We start from the raw sequence: 23,391 nt of genomic DNA on the forward strand, positions 1-23,391 counted from the left end.
TCATGCACATTTCACTGTATCGTGATCTTTTGAATCCGTTCCCTCTCGTAGGTCTCCATTGAGAGAGTCATAGCAAAGCTTCTTTCGGGCATTTCCAGTGCAGCCAAGAACCAGCAGACAAAATGGCCGACAATGTAAATGCCTTGCCCTTCTTCTACGGCAACATCACCCGGGAGGACGCGGAGGACTACCTGCGACAGGGGGGCATGGGCGACGGCATGTACCTGCTACGGCAGAGCCGGAGCTACTTAGGAGGCTACGCCCTGTCAGTGGCCTACAGACGGGAGTGCTACCACTATACCATAGAGAGGGAGCTCAACGAGACGTATGCCATCGTTGGGGGGAAAAGCCACCGAACCCCCGTGGATGTGATTGACTACCACTCCCAGAAGTGCGAAGGGCTGGTGTGTCTGCTGAAGATGCCCTACAACAGGCCCAAGGGCATGCAGCCCAAGGTGGGGCCTTTTGAGGACCTCAAGGAGAAGCTGATCAGAGAGTATGTGAAAAAGACCTGGAACCTGCAGGTTAGTAGAAATACTTGGGTTGACTGATTCATTGGGTAGTTGGTTGGTTGGTTCATTCATTTATTCATTGGTTCATTGATTTATTCCTTCATTAATGTATTTATTTTACACCTGACTTTACCTGAAGTGAACCTTAATGCCATGTTGTTACTCTATACCAACTTTAGTGACCAAAATAAAGGTAAATGAAATAGTGATTGATTGTTAGGGAAATGACCCAATGCTGTCTCAAATGTGTTACTATTGTAGTAGGCCTAAAGTTACCTTGTATTTACATGCAATAACACCATCCAACAACTCAAAATTACAAATAACTACATATCTGTGTGAAGTGTGACTAAAAGACACTTTGGTCAGTTTTGCCATGAAGGATGTTTTGTTACTGTTGATATAATGTGTTGTGTCACAGCTAAACACGCTTTGTTATCAACAGGTAATTAAACTTTATTTAAAGTGCATTTAGAATCGCAACATACTTGACATTAAAACAAAAATACAAGAGCATAGAAAGTACAGGATGTCTAAAACAATCACTTATTAATAAAAGCCTGGCTAAAAAGGTGGGTTTTGAAAAGTGATTTAAAAATCTCCATGGTGTCAGACCCTCATACACGGCGAGCTGTTACACCACAGAGATGCTTTAATAGACAACGTTTCTAGCCAAATGGCACTGTACAAACCTCTCTTTAACCAATTTACAGCATTGCAAAATGTTCTGCTTACTTCAAAAGTGGTATTTATTTAGTAAACCTAGAAAACATCTAGCAACTTTAGCATAGTCACGATGATCACTTTAGCATAGTCACTGCCTTTCAAAGCTAGTCATAAACAATACGAAAAACACCATTCACATGCTTACATTTTCAAACCTACTTCCGTATATCACCAGAGCCGGACCCAGGCGCTAAGCAAAATAAGTGGTGGGGGGCGGGGGCTCAGACTGGGCCTCAACTTACTGTTGATTTGATTTTATTAGGATTCATTTTAATTTGAGTAACAATAGGACAGTTCATAAAGTGCAATTTCTGAATGTAGTTGTGCATCAGCAGTTTTAATATTCTTTCTCAATATGTCAGCAAAAACCTTTTATTTTGGTAAGTTACCAACCGGCCACAGGGGGGGGGTGATTTTGTTAGTCACGCTCACTCAGATATCATATTAACATTACATTAGTCAGTGCAAAATGTGTAGAAATTCAGGAAATTTGGTTTAAAACTGCAAAAAAATTCGCTCCACCCTATGCCAAAATGTGCAGAATAGCAGGAAATGAGTTGTAAAACCGTAGATTTTTCTCTCCACACCATGGCAAAATGAGTAGAATTGCATGAAATTAGTTAGAAAATGTAAAAATCTTCTCTACGCCTCATGGCAAAATGAATAAAATTGCCGGAAATTATCGGTCAAATGTCATTTTTGGTCTCCCAAAAATGTTTAGCCAAATTTTTGCTTAGGGCCCCCAAAAGGCTAGGGTCAGCTATTTCTATCATTATGGTATACCTTCCCTGTTGCTTGAAGCAGCCATAAAGTGGTTGGGGACAGGTCAGATGTCATTGTGTTTTGTCCTCAGGGTGCGGCCCTGGAGCAGGCCATCATCAGCCAGAGACCTCAGCTGGAGAAGCTGGTCGCCACCACCGCCCATGAGAAGATGCCCTGGTTCCATCACACCATCACACGCGAGGACTCTGAATCACGGCTCCAGATGGGCTCTCGCACCAATGGCAAATTTCTGTAAGGGACCACTTAACATTACAATGGCTGTCTATCGTAACATCCCATGGTTTGCTTTGAATGGCCACGGGTAAAACTGTAAGGTGTAAAATTGTATGAACCTGTCATAAGGTGTAACACCAGTCAACAAGGTTACTTAAAAAACTATGTGTCATGGCTGTGTGAAGTCCTTTTAGTAGCTATGATCTACTCTTCACTTAAACTTTGTAATTCTATTTGAGATCCTAACAAAAATCATGTGAGGATATGACATAGCAGAAAATTCTATATGATAAAAACCTTTGTAGGTACTTTTTCCAAGCCAATTCTGACATGTTCATGTCAGCTCTTATAGCTTGTAAAAAAAAAAAGAAATGTTTAAAAGCAAAGTGGTGTAGATTTGCTACGCTGAAAAGAAGATAGAAGACATACAGGAGAGGTCTGTAGTCTAGACTATTTATAGTAAGAAAAGTTTGTGCTGCGAGGCGCCAGCAGTGGCCTAGGCTGTAGAGAGAGAAGCAGGCTGCGGTTTCCGTTGTGACAGTTTGCAGAGGACTTCCTGGAGTGACCAAAGAGCAGGGGGGGGGAGTGAGAGGAGGGGGAGGGGTTTGACTGCTCTACTTTATCTCATGAGAACATTCTAGAAGGGGCTTTTTGCAGTATTTTCCTCAAAGCTACTTCTCAGCGTTCAACGTATTCAAAATTGTGTCCTATTTTATTATTTTGAATGAATTTATATATTTTTTTATTCATATCCTGAATTGAATTGATAACATTTGAATGACCTCAACCTTGGTGTGTAAAACAAGAGCCTTTCCCTCCAAAATTTCCATTACTTCAGTGTGTTTCAACAAATTTGGATTTATTTTTAATTAAATATGCATTTTCATATTGAAATATGCATTTTCATATTTAAATATGCATTTTCATATTTCATTTACTGTTAGGATTCTCAAATGCATAGCAATCATAAGGAATTCTGTAATTATATTTCAAAAAGGAAATCCATGAAACAACAGCTTTTATTTGTGAATGTCAATTCATCAATGTTGTCATCTAGTGTAGTAATGTATTTCATCAGACATTCTTATCCAGTGCGACTTAGAGTAGTGAAAGGATACATTTTCATACTAGCCCTACTGTGGGAATCGAACCGACCACCCTGGTGTTGCAAGCACTGTGCTCTACCAACTGAGCTACGCAGGACCCATATTCAATACCCTAGCTCAGTTTCCTGTGTTGTGGGGTTCCTTTTCATCAAATTATCACCTACACAGTCACGTACCAATAGGAATGATTGTTTCGGAGTTTACAGTAGTCATGCACCATATCTACTGAAGAATATTACCCCATCCAAGCACTGTACTAACCTTGATAAAAGTTAGTTTATTGTAACTCTAGCACTCTTTCATGTACATATGTTAGTCATTTAGCAGATGCTCTTATCCAGAGAGACTTACAGTAGTGAGTGCATACATTTTTATACTTTTTCGTACTGGTCCTCCGTGGGAATCAAGCCCACAACCATGCTCTACCAACTCTACCACACAGGACCTATATTCAGTGCCATAGCTCAGTTTCCTATGTTCATTTTAGTCATTTAGCAGACATTATCACACTTACATTTTAGTCATTTAGCAGACGCTCTTATCCAGAGCGACTTACAGTAGTGAATGCATACATTTAATTTCATTCCTTTTTTTATATATATATATATATATTTTTTTTGTACTGGCCCCCTGTGGGAATCGAACCCACAACCCTGGCGTTGCACACACCATGCTGACGTTGCAAACACCATGCTCTACCAACTGAGCCACAGGGAAGGCCTACAGATGGTAGTGCTACCACTATAGAGTGCCTTACAAGTAATGCGTTCATCTTAGAAGATAGCTAGGTGTGAAAACCACATATCACAGTCGTAGCTTCCCTGACGTTAGTGGGAAGTTTGTTTCCACCTCCTTATGTTCATCTGTGTCTCTTCCATATGTCTCCCTCCAGGATCAGACAGCGGGACCTGAATGGTTCCTACGCTCTGTGTCTCCTACATGGGTCACAAGTCATGCATTATCGCATCGATAAGGACAAGGCTGGCAAGCTCTCCATTCCTGATGGGAAGAAGTTTGACACACTGTGGCAGGTAATATCGCAGACTGTAGAATTATTTAAGGTCCCACTTTAAACAAACAATTTCAATTTATAGGGCCAGTTTCCCGGACACAGATTAAGCCTAGTCCTGGATTCAAAAGTTTTACTCTCAATTGAAAATGCTTAGTCCAGGATTAGGCTTGATCTGTCTCCAGGAAACCTCCCAATAAAGGATATAATACAGACCTGATAGACAGGTTTATGCCGTGTAGGGCTAGATTCAATCAGATTGACAGCGCGCACAGCATTGTTTTGTTGGAGGTAGAACTGCGTAAAGCCTATCGCATGCTTCCCAGTCGAAACAGTTTGTGCATATATTATATTTAAGCAATTAAGTCTCGAGGAGGTGTGGTATATGGCCAAAATCTCCTGGTACATGACTAAAGTTCATGATACCGTTGACCTAAACAAGAACCCCAGGACCAGTGTAATCAAAGTGCCTCAATAGATCAAAGGTCCACCACCATATTTTTACAGTAGGTATGGGGTTCTTTTCTGCTCATGCAGTCACATATCAACGCCAAACCCATCACTGGTGTGTGTGGTCATCTGACCAAACCACCGGTTCTAATCCAAGTGCCAATGCCGTTTAGGAAACTCCAGGCGTTTACATTGATTGGATGACATGAAAATAGAGCTCTTTGGGCTACGTGAATATTTTGATGCGTCGTTAAGTACCTATTATAAATTGTGTGGTTCGAGCCCTGAATGCTGATTGGCTGACAGCCGTGGTATATGAGACCGTATACCATGGGTATGAAAAAAACCAACGTTATTTTTACTTCTCTAATTATGTTGGTAACCAGTTTATAATAGCAATAAGGCACCTTCGGGGGTTTGTGTTGTGACCAAGAACAACCCTTAGCCGTGGTATATTAACCATATACCACATCCCCTCAGGCCTTGTTGCTTAATGAAACACTAAGGAGAAAAGACAGCACGTTAACACATAGGCACAAGCTTCACCTGTTTTTGATTACCTGAAAGAGACATACCCTGACAGCTGCTTTCTCTCGTAGCTGGTGGAGCATTACTCCTACAAGCCAGACGGGCTGCTCCGCGTACTGACTGACGCCTGTCCACGACCTGAGGGCGAACACTTTGGTACACACTCCTTCACAAGTAATAAAAACAGACAGAGCTGTTATGTGGAAATATGGACGGAGAGAGAAATACTGTAGATAGAGTCCAATAGAGAAACATTGACAGACATACAGGCAGACATACAGGCAGACAGACAAGCAGACAGACAAGCAGACAGACAAGAAGACAGACAAGAAGACAGACAGACAGACAGACAAGCAGACAGACAGACAAGCAGACAGACAAGAAGACAGACAAGAAGACAGACAAGCAGACAGACAGACAAGCAGACAGACAGACAAGCAGACAGACAGACAGACAAGCACACAGACAAGCAGACAGACAGACAAGCAGACAGACAGATGTTTAATAGTTGATACATAAATCGATGCAATAATAGATGTATACTAGACAGATTAATAGACAGCATATAGAGCAATCATTATACTGTGTATATGTTTACATGACTATGGGAGTGAACGTGTCCGACTGTTTTCATTGTGCAGGTGGTATTGGACGAGCAGGCTATAATAATGTAAGTGTTCCTCCACTTTACTTGTGTTTACTGTACTGCTCTCTCTTGCTGTGTGTGTGTGTGTGTGTGTGTGTGTGTGTGTGTGTGTGTGTGTGTGTGTGTGTATAATCATTGACAAATCAAGAGAAACAGATATCATTTGGCACTTTACACATTGTCATAAACTACACCAACCAGGTTGACATCCAGTCTTATGAGAAATAGTATTTTACTTCTTTTTTTTTTGAATCCCCAGTATGAAGAGCAAACACAGAAACAGTATTTTTCAATAAGCAATGTCAATTTAAAAGATGCCTGCAAAACACACAGTTTATACAGTGTATACTTGTTGATAGCACTGGCATATTGACATAAATAACATGAACCCTGTTAGGCGCGTATATGGGAGGCCAAGTCAAGTGCAGGAGAGCGGAGTATATTTAACAGGCGCACTTTAATACCGGTCAACAACGACAGCACATAAAACATACTAGTGCCACAAACACGGTCTATAACAAATGTGCAGCGCCTGACAAAAATAATCACGTAACAAAAAACAATTACACACAAAGACATGATGGGGAACAGAGGACTAAATACATGTAGATTGATTGGGGAATGAAAACCAGATGTGTATGGAACAAGACAAAACAAATGGACATATGAGAAATGGAGCGGCGATGGCTAGAAAGCCGGTGACGTCGATCGCCGAACGCCGCCCGAACAAGGAGAGGAGCCGACTTCGGCGGAAGTCGTGACAAACCCTCTACTTCACTATATAATACATCGCTTACAGTACTTGACTTTTTCCACATTTTGTGTTGTCAAGTTTTTTGTAAAAAATCTACACAAAATACTCCAATGTCAAAGTGGAAGAAAAATTCTATACTTTGTTATTTTTTATTAGTGGAAAATTAAACACCCTTTGAGTCAATACATTTGGCAGCAATTACAGCTGTGTGTATTTCTGGGTGAGTCTTTAATCGCTTTGCACACCTGGATTGTGCAATATTTGCCCATTATTCTTTAAAACATTCCTCAAGCACTGTTTGAAGAGTTGGTTGATCATTGCTAGACAGACATATGCAAGTCTTGCCATAGATTTTCAAGCCGATTTAAGCCAAAACTGTAACTAGGCCACTCAGTTCAATCAATTGAAAATTCAGGCTGTAACACAACAAAATGTGGAAAAAGTCAAGGGGTGTGAATACTTTAGGCAAGCCTATGAGCTTTTTCATGCATCAATCTGGTGTTTGGTCTAGTCTTCAATAATACAGAAAGTGTTGTTTTTTTATAAACTTTATTGCCCTTTACTTTATCAAACAAGCACTCATCCTATCAATCAAGTTCTCATATTTTCACACTGTACTGTACTTCATGATAAAATACTGAGAAGGAATTTCCCAAATGCTTACCTTCCCTCATCTTTGTGAAATACTTTATTAAAAGGGGAAGTTCAGGGTTTTTACAACTTGATGTTAGATGGTTCCTCACTCTGAAAGTAGTCTACGGGCCATGAGAAACTGTAATCCCTGGTTCGGTTTATCTTTAAACAGCCCAAAATCCCCAGTAGGAAGTTTTATCTGGGCAAATAGTCATCCATGCCTTTTTTCTTACATGAGAACATTTTCATTAAAAAAAATCTAACGAGTTTTGTTTGGTAACAATGCTTTTCCCCCGACAGTGCAGGTTTTCACTTTGCAGATTTGATTGAATTCCAACCCAGTCGTTAAATGATCAAATGTTACAGGAATACATGGAAAATGGAGAGGGAAAAAAATGCATTGTTTGCAGAGATTTCCGATGAGGGAAAAAGTGTTTCAGCGTTGCACCTTTTGTTCAGAATATGTGAGCTAACATTTTCCCCTTCAACTAAACAGACTATAAATAACCATTTCCCTTAATAACATTACCCTCTCTGAAACTGTGGTTTCTAGCTATTGGAAGCGGCAGGTGGAATGCTCACCAGAATCAAATCCTACTCCATACCCATACCTGGTCGAAAAAAGGTGCCCTAACACACCTCCTCTCCCCTCTTAACCCCTACAGTGGTACAGTAGACCTCGTGCATCCCCCAACCCTTAACACTCAAAAGTGTGATTTTTGCAAAAGTGTGGATTGCTACATACTAACACCCCTTTCTGAAACTTACCTGCACTCTTTCCTCCATTCATATCCCCCTCACATTCCCCCAAGAAATTAAAAGTGTGAATAGATGATCTTAGAAATGTAATCAATTGAATGTAGCCGACTGACTCAGGCTCGATTACATCCGTATCGTGGAAGTTCTGTGCTATAGAGCTATTTAAATCTAAAGGAGGACATTTCCGATTGAGTTCGGCATATGCAGCGTTTACCGTAAACGTTATAGCGCTGAACTTCCGCGATACGGAGTTAATCGAGCCCTTAGAGACAGTCTGCATGACTGACATCAACATACACTACAGAACTTACTACTTACAAACTAACATCTTGCCAATGTGGAAATGGGAGAGCGCAAATTGTGAAGGCCCATTAATGGCAGTCTAGTCAGAGTTGAATTGTGATTATGTTGTTGTCTGTAAGTAGGAAGTCACCTTGGTGTGAATGATGTCATCTTGGTGAGTGTACCTTTAATATAGTATCACTGTGCTACATGATTTTGAGAAAGGCCCATGATAATAAATCAACTGATTACTCAAAAACGCAATAGGTTCAGACAACATTTGGAATTTCACGGTTATGATTTTTAAAGTGAATTAAAAATTACCAATGACTTGTAGAATTACTTCTGGTTGATGTTCATGTTTATTCATCATGATCTCCAACTGTGAGAATTATTTGTCTTTCTTGACAAGAACTTCATATAATTTCTTGGAAATTCACAGTTTATAAAGTGATACAATCTTCCTTTTCCCAAGGATCTTTACTCTTTTTAAATTTTGTTTTAACATTTAATAATTGAGGACTGACCTGAGTCAAACAGACATCATTACAGTCTATTAGAACTTTTACTCCACCTAGAGATCACTTTGGGTAATTACAAAACCCCTATGAAAACAGTAAAGTCTCATAGTACTCCGTAGTGTAGACAGTTGTTTATCATTGGGAAAAAAATTGATGTTGTTTCCATAGAGATGAAGTTGTGAGGAAGTGAACCAGTTCAGTTCTTGGTGTTCAGTCCCATGGGATTACATTTCTCAAGTGGTAGTTAAACTAATGAACGCTTCCTAATTTAGGCATGCCATGCCTTAAAGCAGGGGTAAGGGACAAAATGGTCAGTGAGCTGGCTCTTGGTTACATTTGTTCCCTAGCCCTCCTTCAAATGCATGTGTTTAAAGTTCCTGACATCTACCCTTGGTTTGACCTTTTACCTTCTGCGTGAATCATTCATTCCATTTACTTTGTTTTTGTTGATGCAGTCTCTTCTCCTTCATGGATTCCCTTGTAATTGCAGTGACCCGGGACACTGAGACACAAATCAATGTAAAAAAAAAAAAAAAAAATGTATTCAGTTGTATATCTACATTGTAGACCTACATTGATATAACAAGCCTGGCTACCCAAACTCCTTGCTCTGGCCAAACACTATTCCATGTCCACGGACGTTAGTTTCTTCTCCGCAATGAGTCTGGATCTGAGTACCTCCCCAACGATTTCTAGAACGCAAACACATTCTAACCAATCTGATTGGTCCCAGAAACCGATGGGTTGGGCCAGAGCCATAACACACGTAAATAAGACAGCTTTTTGAAATTTAGTCATTGGCTTTGATACTCTGATTGGTTAGAGATGATCCAATCACTGACTTTGTTTTGTACAACAGCCCTCATTTTGACGTCACCACAAACGACTTTGACGATGGTCACAGGTATTTAGCCGACATGGAGCAGCAGAAAGGATTCAGTTTGAGTCGTCAGGCAACGTGATACGATGTACCTTAAGAATACTTTGTGACAGTAGTAAGCTTTTCTCCACATTCACAACATAGTACTGGAGTCAAGGATGTCACTAGGAGAAACATGTCTAATTTAGAGTACACACATTGGAATTAGAGTTTAACTCCATTTGGCAAACCACATTGAAATGAGAGAAAATTGTTTGTATTTTTACTCGATAGTAATCTCCGGTGACCCACCCCACCTTTCACCTTTAATCAATCACCTGATGACATCATCTACAGTGAGATGTGTGAATTTGGAGAAGAAAAAAAATATATGTCTTTCATGCACAACCAATAGAAAAGGTATTCAAAGTATTCTGAAGGTGACAAACAACATACCAAACTATGTGAAGCTCCCATTTAAAAAAACACACAAATGTCAACCACATCGACAGTGGTGTATTTTGATCACTGTAATAAGTGTTCCATGAAGGAGACAGAGATTGGTGTGCTGCTTGAAAAGGTCAAGGGGCGTTTATGCTTCTGTGTGTCAATCAACCAACCAATCAAACCATTTCAGGTTACATTCCGGCAGTGCTCTCTCCAAATTATCTATGTACCATCGATATTATTTGTACCTTGACCCCTCTCTTATTGTATCCTGTAATAGGGCAGAGGTGCCTCTCACAGCAAAACCACAGATAATCTCAACCCTTATGACACCAGGGCTCCAAATATGGTCAGCAAAGGTGAGTGATGCGAGTGGTCATAACTTTTGAGACAAATCCTGTTTGGAGTGGCCCACTCTTGTATTCGTGAGATATATATTTTGATGTACTGCTGCAGCCCAAAGTTGTATTGAATTGAATCGAAATTGATGTTATCACACTGTATGGGGTGTGTGTCCTGTCTCAGAGTCCATGCCAATGGACACAGAGGTGTACGAGAGTCCTTACGCTGACCCAGACGAGCTGAGGACCTCCACTGTGGACCGCAAACAGCTCTTCCTGGAAGATGGAGAGTTGGGCTCTGGGAACTTTGGGACAGTCATGAAGGGCATCTACAAAATGAGGAAGTACGTAACCTTCACAGCTTAAAAGGAAAATATGAATAGCTGTTTCCAATTACATATTCTTAAAACAAATGTAAGGGATAGTCCAATACAAATACAACCTAATATGACTATGATTCATAATATTTGCCATAGTTAGAATAGACACCACTGTCAACCCGCCGATACCATTAAACCAGCTGTCATAGTTCAGTGACAACAAGTATATCATGTCTTCATGCAGGTGATGTAACTGCATAAGGCTAAGCTAGATACGGTTAGCTGACCTCTGCTGCATAAGCATCTGGTAGCTAATTTAACATTAATAAGAGTTTAAAATGACCCGTTTTTCTGTGTTCATATTTCAGAACAACATATGTATTCTTTTGACATTAAGAATGGTGAAATACATGTATGATGAGGGCAATTACAGAAACAGTTATCACTAACACAAACAGGTTTATAATAGATTTAAAAAATATATATATAGTATACACAGTACCAGTCAAAAGTTTGGACGCACTTACTCATTCAAGGGTTTTTCTTTATTTTAGAATAATAGTGAAGACAACAAAACTATGAAATAACATATATGGAATCATGTAGTAACCAATCAAAATATATTTTATATTTGAGATTCTTCAAAGTAGCCATCCTTTGCCTTGATGACAGCTTTTCACACACTTGGCATTCTCTCAACCAGCTTCACCTGGAATGCTTTTCCAACAGTCTTGAAGGAGTTCCCACATATGCTGAGCACTTGTTGGCTGCTTTTCCTTCACTCTGCGGTCCAACTAATCCCAAACCATCTCAATTGGGTTGAGGTCGGGTGATTGAGGGGGCCAGGTCATCTGATGCAGCACTCCATAACTCTCCTTCTTGGTCAAATAGCCCTTACACAGTCTGGAGGTGTGTTGGGTCATTGTCCTGTTGAAAAACAAATGATAGACCCACTAAGCGCAAATCAGATGGGATGGCGTATCGCTGCAGAATGCTGTGGTATCCATGCTGGTTAAGTGTGCCTTGAATTCTAAATAAATCACAGACAGTGTCACTAGCAAAGCACCCCCACACCACCTCCTCCATGCTTCACGGTGGGAACCATACATGCCGAGATCATCTGTTCACCTACTCTGCGTAGGCAATTTGGACTCATCAGACCAAAGGACAGATTTCCACCGGTCTAATGTCCATTGCTCGTGTTTCTTGGCCCAAGCAAGTCTCTACTTCTTATTGGTGTCCTTTAGTAGTGGTTTCTTTGCAGCAATTCGACCATGAAGGCCTGATTCACGAAGTCTCATCTGAACAGTTGATGTTGAGATGTGTCTGTTTTTGTCTGAGGCTGGTAACTCTAATGAACTTATCCTCTGCAGCAGAGGTAACTTTGGGTCTTTCTTTCTTGTGACGTTCCTCATGAGAGCCAGTTTCATCATAGAGCTTGATGGTTTTTACAACTGCACTTGAAGAAACGTTCAAAGTTCTTGAAAATGTCTGGATTGACTGACCTTCATGTCTTAAAGAAATTATGGACTGTCATTTCTCTTTGCTTATTTGAGTTGGTCTTGCCATAATATGGACTTGGTCTTTTACCAAATAGGGCTATTTTCTGTATACCACCCCTACCTTGTCACAACACAACTGATTGGCTCAAATGCATTAAGAAGGAAAGAAATGTCACAAATGTACTTTTAACAAGGCACACCTGTTAATTGAAATGCATTCCAGGTGACTACCTCATGAAACTGGTTGAGAGAATGCCAAGAGTGTGCAAAGCTGTCATCAAGGCAAAGGGTGGCTACTTTGTAGAAAATATATTTTTTTAAATGAAGAAAACCCATTGAATGAGTAGGTGTGTCCAAACCTTTCACTGGTACTGTATATGTTACAACTTCCTCCAGTCTCCCCTTACGAATAGTGAGCACCCAACTTTCAAACAATTTCCCCAACAGCAAATCAAGGAAATTCTGACGAGAGCGACAAGTTTGAGAATATTTTTCAATTAAAGAAAAGGACAGTAATGTAACCAGTAAAGTAGGAAGCCAAGGTTTCAATAGGCAATAAGATATTAATTTATCATCAAAGGAGTGTGGGTATTTGGCCAGGCGAAGCAATTTTATGGTCTGACTGACTCCGCTGGTTTTGGCTGGTCTCGGAAAATAATGAGTCCTCATTGTTCCAGGCCGAGTTAAGACCAGGTAAATATGTATCCGACACCAAGACAAGACCAAGACACTCAATTTGTGGTCTTGAGAACGACTGTAGACTGGCCTACAACACTGCTAGCTAGGATGCTGCAGCAGAGTTCAGACAACTAGCTAGCCTCACACATTGGGTAAATAACCTGAAATTATTGATGTCACTAATAGCATCCCTCCCTGTCAAAATAAAGGTAAAGAAAAAAAATACAACTATAACTGCTAAACTTGTATGTAACAGCATTTCAGTTAGCTATAAAGTAGCTGGCTTCAAATTCAAGTTTCAACTTTTTTATCCCAGAGGGAAATTGGTTTTGCATCAAGGAGCACATGAGATGTAAAAAAACATATTTAAAAAAAAATACATGAATCACAATGATAGTGAGGTACTACACACAAAGGTACTGCATACAATGCTAGTGCTTCAGGCATGGCAGCCATCAAAATACTGTAAATATTCCAATACTGATTATCAACATTAGCAGCAACAATAGTACAAAGTTACAAAGAAGGTAAGTAAAGTGCACATTCTCAAAAACATCACGTCAACATCATCATAAAAAATATGCTGGCCATTAGCTTTGCACTAAGCAGTGATGTCATCTCTCCATCTCCCCAGGACAGAGAAGCCGGTGGCAGTGAAGATCCTGAAGAATGACGACAACAACCCAGCAGTGAAGGAGGAGATGCTGCGGGAAGCCAACGTCATGCAGCAGCTGGACAACCCCTACATCGTCCGCATGATCGGAATCTGCGAGGCCGAGAGCCTCATGCTGGTCATGGAGCTGGCTGAACTGGGGCCGCTCCACAAGTACCTCCAGAGGCACAAGTAAGTTCCCCAGTCAGTCTCACTCTTCGGTAGTACTGTACTTCCATCAGTCTGACAATTATGGTGTAAGGCCAAATCCCGAACCTGCGTTTTAAAACATCCAAACCGAATTTGTTCTAGAATATTTGTCTGTTGGCATTCATACTTTTCGAGTTCTCACCGCGGCTCAAGCTATTTATCCGTCATCACATTTAAGTAGTTGAATGGCAGCCGCCTACGCAGAATTTTTGGGAGGTGCATGGTCAGGCTGTTCAACAGAGCCACGTACAGTGAGGGAAAAAAGTATTTGATCCCCTGCTGATTTTGTACGTTTGCCCACTGATAAAGAAATGATCAGTCTATAATTTTAATGGTAGGTTTATTTGAACAGTGAGAGACAGAATAACAACAAAAAAATCCAGATAAACACATGTAAAAAATTTTATAAAATGATTTGCATTTTAATGAGGGAAATAAGTATTTGACCCCTCTGCAAAACATGACTTAGTACTTGGTGGCAAAACCCTTGTTGGCAATCACAGAGGTCAGACGTTTCTTGTAGTTGGCCACCAGGTTTGCACACATCTCAGGAAGGATTTTGTCCCACTCCTCTTTGCAGATCTTCTCCAAGTCATTAAAGTTTCGAGGCTGACGTTTGGCAACTCAAACCTTCAGCTCCCTCCACAGATTTTCTATGGGATTAAGGTCTGGAGACTGGCTAGGCCACTCCAGGACCTTAATGTGCTTCTTCTTGAGCCACTCCTTTGTTGCATTGGCTGTGTGTTTTGGGTCATTGTCATGCTGGAATACCCATCCACGACCCATTTTCAATGCCCTGGCTGAGGGAAGGAGGTTCTCTTTCCACCTCCATGTTTGACGGTGGGGATGGTGTTCTTGGGGTCATAGGCAGCATTCCTCCTCCTCCAACACGGCGAGTTGAGTTGATGCCAAAGAGCTCCATTTTGGTCTCATCTGACCACAACACTTTCACCCAGTTGTCCTCTGAATCATTCAGATGTTCATTGGCAAACTTCAGACGGGCATGTATATGTGCTTTCTTGAGCAGGGGGACCTTGCAGGCGCTGCATGATTTCAGTCCTTCACGGCGAAGTGTGTTACCAATTGTTTTCTTGGTGACTATGGTCCCAGCTGCCTTGAGATCATTGACAAGATCCTCCCGTGTAGTTCTGGGCTGATTGGTGAGGGGAGTTCCTAACTCATCAATTAAGACCTAGACAACCAGGTGAGGGGAGTTCCTAACTCATCAATTAAGACCTAGACAACCAGGTGAGGGGAGTTCCTAACTCATCAATTAAGACCTAGACAACCAGGTGAGGGGAGTTCCTAACTCATCAATTAAGACCTAGACAACCAGGTGAGGGGAGTTCCTAACTCATCAATTAAGACCTAGACAACCAGGTGAGGGGAGTTCCTAACTCATCAATTAAGACCTAGACAACCAGGTGAGGGGAGTTCCTAACTCATCAATTAAGACCTAGACAACCAGGTGAGGGGAGTTCCTAACTCATCAATTAAGACCTAGACAACCAGGTGAGGGGAGTTCCTAACTCATCAATTAAGACCTAGACAACCAGGTGAGGGGAGTTCCTAACTCATCAATTAAGACCTAGACAACCAGGTGAGGGGAGTTCCTAACTCATCAATTAATACCTAGACAACCAGGTGAGGGGAGTTCCTAACTCATCAGGGACCTTAATTGATCAATCAAGTAGAAGGGAGGAGCGAAAACCTGCAGACACTCAGTCCTCGAGGACTGGAGTTTTACACCTGAGATACAGTATAATGCAGTGTTCAGTGTCACTTACAGCCATTGTTCCTGTCCACAGACAGATCTCCATTAAGAACATCACAGAGCTGGTGCACCAGGTTTCTATGGGCATGAAGTACCTGGAGGAGCACAACTTTGTGCACAGGGACCTTGCAGCCAGGAACGTGCTGCTGGTCACCCAGCACTATGCCAAGATCAGCGACTTTGGTCTGTCCAAGGCTCTCACAGAGGAGGAGAACTACTATAAGGTATTCAATTCAGATATAATTATTGTTGTGCACTTACCCCCTGGCGAAGTTCAGACTGTCTGTGCCTCATCTTCTAAAGTCTATCCCCGATTTTACTTCTAATTGTCCTGTCAGATCGATCAAATACAGAATGAAAGGAGTTTGGAACTCCTAAAAAGTTATCCTAAAAGAGGAAATTATTAGCACATCAATTGTGTTTTGACCTTAGTGAACTCTAGGAAAACTCTACTGGACCTTTATTTATCCAGATAAAAGAATTTTTCAAGAGAGACTCTGTCCACAATGACAGTAGGGTGAACAGTTCTACAGTAATTTCAATATAAAATAATTTCTGAGTAACAAGTAGATACCTTACTGTGATTTTTATTCAAAATTGTCAAAAATAACAAACAAAAATAGCTTCTTAGCAAAGAGCAATTTCTCAAGCAAGAATTTAGTTAGGACTGCCAGGCAGTGGTCTGAGTGAGAAGGGGAAACTGAAATCCATTCCCTGATGTTTGTGTTGACCCTGCTCTCTAGGGTTAGGATTAATCCATTCCCTGGTGTTTGTGTTGACCCTGCTCTCTAGGGTTAAGATGAATCCATTCCCTGGTGTTTGTGTTGACCCTGATCTCTAGGGTTAGGATTAATCCATTCCCTGGTGTTTGTGTTGACCCTGATCTCTAGGGTTAGGATTAATCCATTCCCTGGTGTTTGTGTTGACCCTGATCTCTAGGGTTAGGATTAATCCATTCCCTGGTGTTTGTGTTGACCCTGCTCTCTAGGGTTAGGATTAATCCATTCCCTGGTGTTTGTGTTGACCCTGCTCTCTAGGGTTAGGATTAATCCATTCCCTGATGTTTGTGTTGACCCTGATCTCTAGGGTTAGGATTAATCCATTCCCTGATGTTTGTGTTGACCCTGCTCTCTAGGGTTAGGATTAATCCATTCCCTGATGTTTGATTCGACCCTGCTCTCTAGGGTTAGGATTAATCCATTCCCTGATGTTTGTGTTGACCCTGCTCTCTAGGGTTAGGATTAATCCATTCCCTGATGTTTGATTCGACCCTGCTCTCTAGGGTTAGGATTAATCCATTCCCTGATGTTTGATTCGACCCTGCTCTCTAGGCAAAAGGCCATGGGAAGTGGCCAGTGAAATGGTACGCCCCAGAGTGTATGAACTATTTCAAGTTCTCCTGTAAGAGTGACGTGTGGAGCTTTGGGGTCCTGATGTGGGAGGCGTACACGCTAGGGATGAAACCATACAAGGTAAAGTATGTCCCCATACAAGACACATTACGTCCCCATACAAGGTACAGTACGTCCCCATACAAGGTACATTATGTCACCATACAAAGTACAGTACAGTACATTGGTTGTTACTTTGATATTTAAATCATTTTCATAAAGGGTTATTTTATAATCATGCTTTGACAATCATCTAACCCCAGATTAGTAGAGGCAGGCATGTTAGTAGACCTACTGTCATCTAACCCCAGATTAGTAGAGGCAGACATGCTAGTAGACCTACTGTCGTCTAACCCCAGATTAGTAGAGGCAGGCATGCTAGTAGACCTATTGTCGTCTAACCCCAGATTAGTAGAGGCAGGCATGCTAGTAGACCTACTGTCGTCTAACCCCAGATTAGTAGAGGCAGGCATGCTAGTAGACCTACTGTCGTCTAACCCCAGATTAGTAGAGGCAGGCATGCTAGTAGACCTACTGTCGTCTAACCCCAGATTAGTAGAGGCAGGCATGTTAGTAGACCTACTGTCGTCTAACCCCAGATTAGTAGAGGCAGGCATGTTAGTAGACCTACTATCGTCTAACCCCAGATTAGTAGAGGCAGACATGCTAGTAGACCTACTGTCGTCTAACCCCAGATTAGTAGAGGCAGGCATGTTAGTAGACCTACTGTCATCTAACCCCAGATTAGTAGAGGCAGACATGCTAGTAGACCTACTGTCGTCTAACCCCAGATTAGTAGAGGCAGGCATGCTAGTAGACCTACTGTGTTGGAACAAAAGCCTGCCCCCCTTGTGAGTCTCCAGGTCTAGGATGAAATAATTCAATTTTTATACTGAGTGTACAAAACATTAAGAACTGCTCTTTCCATGACATAGATTGACCAGGTGAATCCAGGTGAAAGCTATGATCCCTCATTGATTTCACTTGTTAAATCCACTTCAATCAGTGTAGATGAAGGGGAGGAGGCAACCTCTTACATCTAGGCGTTCCACTAGCGGGTTCCGCCAGCGGAACCCCTAGCCAACAGCCAATGGGATCGCATAGCGCAAAATACAAAAATAACTAAAATACCACAATTCAATTCTCAAACATACGACTATTTTACACCATTTGAAAGATAAACCTCTCCTGAATCCAACCACGTTGTCCGATTTCAAAAAGGCTTTAGAGCGAAAGCAAAACATTAGATTATGTTAGGAGAGTACATAGACCAAAATAACCACACAGCCATTTTCCAAGCAAGCATATATGTCAATAAAACCCAAAACACAGCTAAATGAAGCACTAACCTTTGATGATCTTCATCAGATGACACTCCTAGGACATTGTTATACAATACATGTATATGTTTTGTTCAATCAAGTTCATATTTAAATCCAAAAACAGCTTTTTACATTGGCGCGTGATGTTCAGAAAATGTATTCCCACCAAAAACTTCAGGTGAATTTACAAAAATACTCATCATAAACATTGACAAAATACATAATTATTTTAAGAATTATAGATACAGAACTCCTTTATGCAATCGCTGTGTCAGATTTTAAAATAGCTTTTCGGCGAAACACATTTTTCAATATTCTGAGTACATAGCTCGCCATCACGGCGAGCTATTCAGACACCTGCCAAGTTCGGGGCAACCTAAACTCAGAATTAGTATTAGAAATATTGTATTACCTTTGCTGATCTTCGTCAGAATGCACTCCCAGGACTGCTACTTCCACAAGAAATGTTGTTTTTGTTCCAAATAATCCATAGTTATGTCCAAATACCTCCGTTTTGTTCGTGCGTTCAGGTCACAATCCAAAGGGTAACGCGCGAGCGCAATTCGAGACACAAAAAGTAAAAATGTTCCATTAACGTACTTAGAAGCATGTCAAACGCTGTTTAAAATCAATTTTTATGGTATTTTTAACGGAAAATTGCAATAATATTCCAACCGGACAATAGTGTATTCATTCAAAGAGGAAAAGAAAAAACAGCGTGCTCGCGGGAACGCACATATCCAACCTCTTTGTCCTCAGGCAGACCACTCAGTAACTGAGCTACTATACTCTGCCCAGAGACAGGAGAAGGCTCAATACACTTTCTGAAGGCTTTAGACAGCCAATGGAAGCCTTAGAAAGTGCAACGTAACAGCACAGATAGTGTAGTTTCGAAAGGGACTAGAAAGAAGAACTACATTTCTCAGATCCTACACTTCCTGGTTGACTTTTTCTCAGGTTTTTGCCTGCCATATGAGTTCTGTTACTCACAGACACCATTCAAACAGTTTTAGAAACTTCAGAGTGTTTTCTATCCAAATCTACTAATAATATGCATATTCTCGTTTCTGGGCAAGAGTAGTAACCTGTTTAAATCGGGTATGTTTTTTCATCCGGCCCTGAAAATACTGCCCCCTATCCATATCAGGTTAAAGAAAGATTGTTACGCCTTGAGACAATTGAGAGATGGATTGTGTATGTGTGCCAGTCAGAGGGTGAATGGGCACGTGGCTTTGAACGGGGTATGGTAATGGTGACGCACCGGTTTGTATCAAGAATTGCAACACTGCTGGGTTTTTCATGCTCAACAGTTTCCTGTGTGTATCAAGAATGGTCATCCACCCAAAGGACATCCAGCTAAGTTGACACAACAGTGTTGGAGTCAACATGGGCCAGTATCCCTTTGGAAAGCTTTCAACGCTTTGTAGAGTCCATGTCCCGATGAATTCAGGCTGTTCTGCAACTCAATATTAAGAAGGTGTTCTTAATGTTTTGTACACTCAGTGTATACAGGGAAAACAACACATCATTTGGCCTTTATTTGACATAATGACACATTAAGTGATGGCTTATCTAATAGTCTGAGTCCCCTGTTGTGTAGTAGCAGTCAGTCAAAGTGTCTCAAAATTGCCCCCTATTCACTACATAGTGCACTACTTTTAAACTACAGCCGTGGGCAAAAGTAGTGCACTACTTTTAAACTAGAGCCCTGGTCAAAAGTAGTGCACTACTTTTAAACTAGAGACATGGTCAAAAGTAGTGCACTACGTAGGGAAAAGGGGGGCCATTTGGGACTGCCTCTGTCTGGTATGCCATCAGTGTGTGAGTGGTGTCATCATGTCACCCTTTGTTCCCCCCAGGGCATGAAAGGAAATGAGGTGATCCAGATGATCGAGAATGGTGAGCGCATGGAAATCCCCCCCAACTGTCCCCCGGAGATGTATGACCTCATGAAGAAGTGCTGGACATACAAGTGAGTGAGGAAGGGAGCCCGACTTACAGATCTAGAATCAGAAGGGAATTGTAACTATGAGGAGTATGAATAATATCTGACCCTGGTTCAGTAGTTAAGTCGTCTAATCTAACACTGACCTTAGAACAGGGTTTTAGAAGAAACTGTAGCCTGTCTGTGGGAAGAAAATATAATCCAAAACCTTGTTACAGTTTCCATACAGTAGGACAATGGAGAAAGGGAGATAGCAGAACTATCCCATAACTTACAAGCAATATTGTGTTCTGAGGCAGTGGTGGGAAAAACTACTCAATTGTCATACTTAAGTAAAAACAAAGATACCTTAACAGAAAATGACTCAAGTAAAAGTGAAAGTTACCAAGTAAAATACTACTTGAGTAAAAGTATCTGGTTTTAATTGTACGTAAGTTCAGTGGTAGAAAAAGTACATCATTTTCATACAAAGTAAAAGCTATACATCAAATTCCTTATATTAAGCAAACCAGACAATTTGTGTATTATTTTTAATCACGGACAGACAGGGGCACACTCCAACACAGACATCATTTACAAACACAGAATTTGTGTTACTTGAGTCTGCCAGATCAGAGGCAGTAGGGATGACAAAGTGTTATATTGACAGGTGCCATAATTCTGTCCTGCTTTAGCATTCTAAATGTAATGATTACTTTTGGGTATCAGGGAAAGTCTATGGAGTAAAAAGTACATTCTTTTCTTTAAGAATATAGTGGAGTAAAAGTCTAAAGTTGTCAAAAATATAAATAGTAAAGTACAGATACCAAAACAACTTAAGTATAAATACTTTTAAATACTACTTATGTAATTTACACCACTGTTCTGAGGCAAAAGTGGAAATGACTATCTGGATATTATTGTTGCTTATCTGGCATCTTGTTGATGCTATGGCTCTGGTATAGTACACTATACTGTGTACTTATCGTTTGTTTATCTCCTACAGGGCGGATGAAAGGCCTGGATTTGCGGTTGTTGAGCCGAGACTGAGGGATTACTACTATGACATATCGTCACAATGATCGGTCACCTCAATCAGCAACCAGTGGAGTGTATAGAGCACTCTGGACCTCAGGAGATTCTGTCTGCTGTGGGGTGCTAGTGTTGTGCTCCTGGCACCGGTGGGTTCTTGGGAGTTCCTCTCATTAAAAAGTGTTATGAAAACCGAGAAACCTGATCAGTATAGATTTAAAGATTGAACATATTGTAAATTGATTACAAATATCAGTTTTAAACAATGTTGGAAAGTAAAGAAAAATATATTTAAAAGCACTTGATTGAAACACATTTTAGTTATTTAGCAGACGTTCTTATCCAGAGCGACTTACATATCTTAAGACATGTAGTTGTCCCACATAGCTATCACTGTCATAGTAAGTTAATTTTTCATTAATAAAGTAGCTATCAGCAAAGTCAGAGCTTGTAAGGGGGAAAAGCTATTGTGGTGGGTGGGGGGGATGTTGTGTGATTATTTAAGGTACTCTTTGAAGAGATGGGTTTTCAGGAAGTTGGGCAGGAACTCTTGCTGTCCTAGCTTCAGGAGGATGCTGGTTCCACAATGGGGGTGCCAGGACATAGAAGAGCTTTGAAGATTTTTTTGGTTCTGTTTAATTGACTGGAATTCTTTTTTTCTTCTCAATCAATATTGAATTTACAATAAAACAAGGAGTCAGGTGATTGTATTTCTTTTGACATTTTTTGATATTTTTTTTCCCATGATTCTACTGGAGTTATCAAAATGCTTCCACATTTTCCTCAGGATGTTCTGTTGTCTTCATCCTGGCACATATTGTATAATCCAACAGGTGAAGATATATCTGATGTAAATTATCACATTCTGGTTAAATACATTCACTGACTGAACAAAATAAAAAGCACTGCTCTATTAATATGCATTGCTGTACTTGTTTTATACATGGCAATTAAATTCTAAAATATATTGTCATATACTGTAGAATGGTGTTATGGGACCACCTGCAACATGTGGGCTGGAGTTTTACTGTACATCAGCCATCATAGAAATAGAGGCTCTATTGCACGTTTGTCACTTACCTTAGAACAATCCCACTAAAACAGGTAACTTTGTTGGTTTTACATGTGTTAGGTTCAACCTGACTGCTCTGTCCACACAGGAATGAGTTCAGCTGAATGGGTTTAAACCCCTTTTGATGGCTAAAGCATAGCTATGCTAACAATACATTTACATGTTAGTCGTTTAGCAGATGCTCTTATCCAGAGCAATTTACAGTTAGTGTATTCATCTTAAGATAGCAAGGTGAGACAACTACATGTCAAAGTAAGTAAATTTTTCCTCAATAAAGAAGTCAGTGCTAGTAGGTAAAGACAAACGCATTTCATTTGTATTTTGGGGGGAGATAACACAGATATCTTATTTAAGTTGCTCCATAGGCAAGCACCATGGTCTTGTAGTGGATGCGAGCGTCGTCCTGCAGGCAATGGAGTGTACGGAGGAGCGGGGTGACATGGGAGAACTTGGGAAGGTTGAATGCCAGATGGGCTGCGGTGGTCTGGATAAGTTGCAGAGGTTTTTCACTCGGTTAAAACTCCCCTTCAAACATCAAACTCACAGACTGTAGTTAACCATGTTATGTCAATATTTTGAGAATCATATTGGACATTACATACCTGAATTAACATGGAACATGATGACACTGAGAAAAGTTCATGTTCAGTACACGGCCTTCTCCAAGATTGAAGAAGCATCCAAAATCTCACAATCCCACTAACGCCCACCATTGACGTTACAGCTCCCTCTAGCGGCAGTAGTCCAGACGGGATATGACAAGTGCCTGGATTAAGACCGGCGTCTCTTCCTGTGTGAGAAAAGGTTGTACTCTACAAATGTTGCACAGAATGAACCTGCAGGAGCGAGTCACTGTTTTGATGTTTGCAGAGAATGATAGGGTATTGTCCAGGGTCACGACAAGGTTCTTTGCACTCTGTGAAGGGGACACAGTGTTGTCGACTG

General features: G+C 40.9%; 1 protein-coding gene across 4 annotated transcripts in view; it reads left to right on the forward strand.

The window, feature by feature from the left end:
- The window catches only part of syk (spleen tyrosine kinase), a 31,143-nt gene extending 8,852 nt beyond the window's left edge, over window positions 1-22,291 (forward strand). The window contains exons 2-14 of one of the 4 annotated variants that reach the window (XM_014145127.2): window positions 52-524; window positions 2,092-2,252; window positions 4,233-4,371; window positions 5,399-5,483; window positions 5,969-5,997; window positions 7,914-7,985; window positions 10,509-10,587; window positions 10,754-10,913; window positions 13,704-13,913; window positions 15,740-15,929; window positions 17,037-17,177; window positions 20,278-20,390; window positions 21,349-22,291. In XM_014145127.2, the coding sequence (XP_014000602.1) occupies window positions 123-524; window positions 2,092-2,252; window positions 4,233-4,371; window positions 5,399-5,483; window positions 5,969-5,997; window positions 7,914-7,985; window positions 10,509-10,587; window positions 10,754-10,913; window positions 13,704-13,913; window positions 15,740-15,929; window positions 17,037-17,177; window positions 20,278-20,390; window positions 21,349-21,424 (1,857 nt within the window). In that variant the 5' untranslated portion in view covers window positions 52-122 and the 3' untranslated portion in view covers window positions 21,425-22,291. 4 annotated transcript variants of the gene reach the window in all.
- The last annotated feature ends 1,100 nt before the right edge of the window (window positions 22,292-23,391 follow it).

The sequence above is a fragment of the Salmo salar genome, chromosome ssa01 (assembly GCF_905237065.1).
Source record: "Salmo salar chromosome ssa01, Ssal_v3.1, whole genome shotgun sequence".
Classification (NCBI taxonomy): Eukaryota; Metazoa; Chordata; class Actinopteri; order Salmoniformes; family Salmonidae; genus Salmo; species Salmo salar.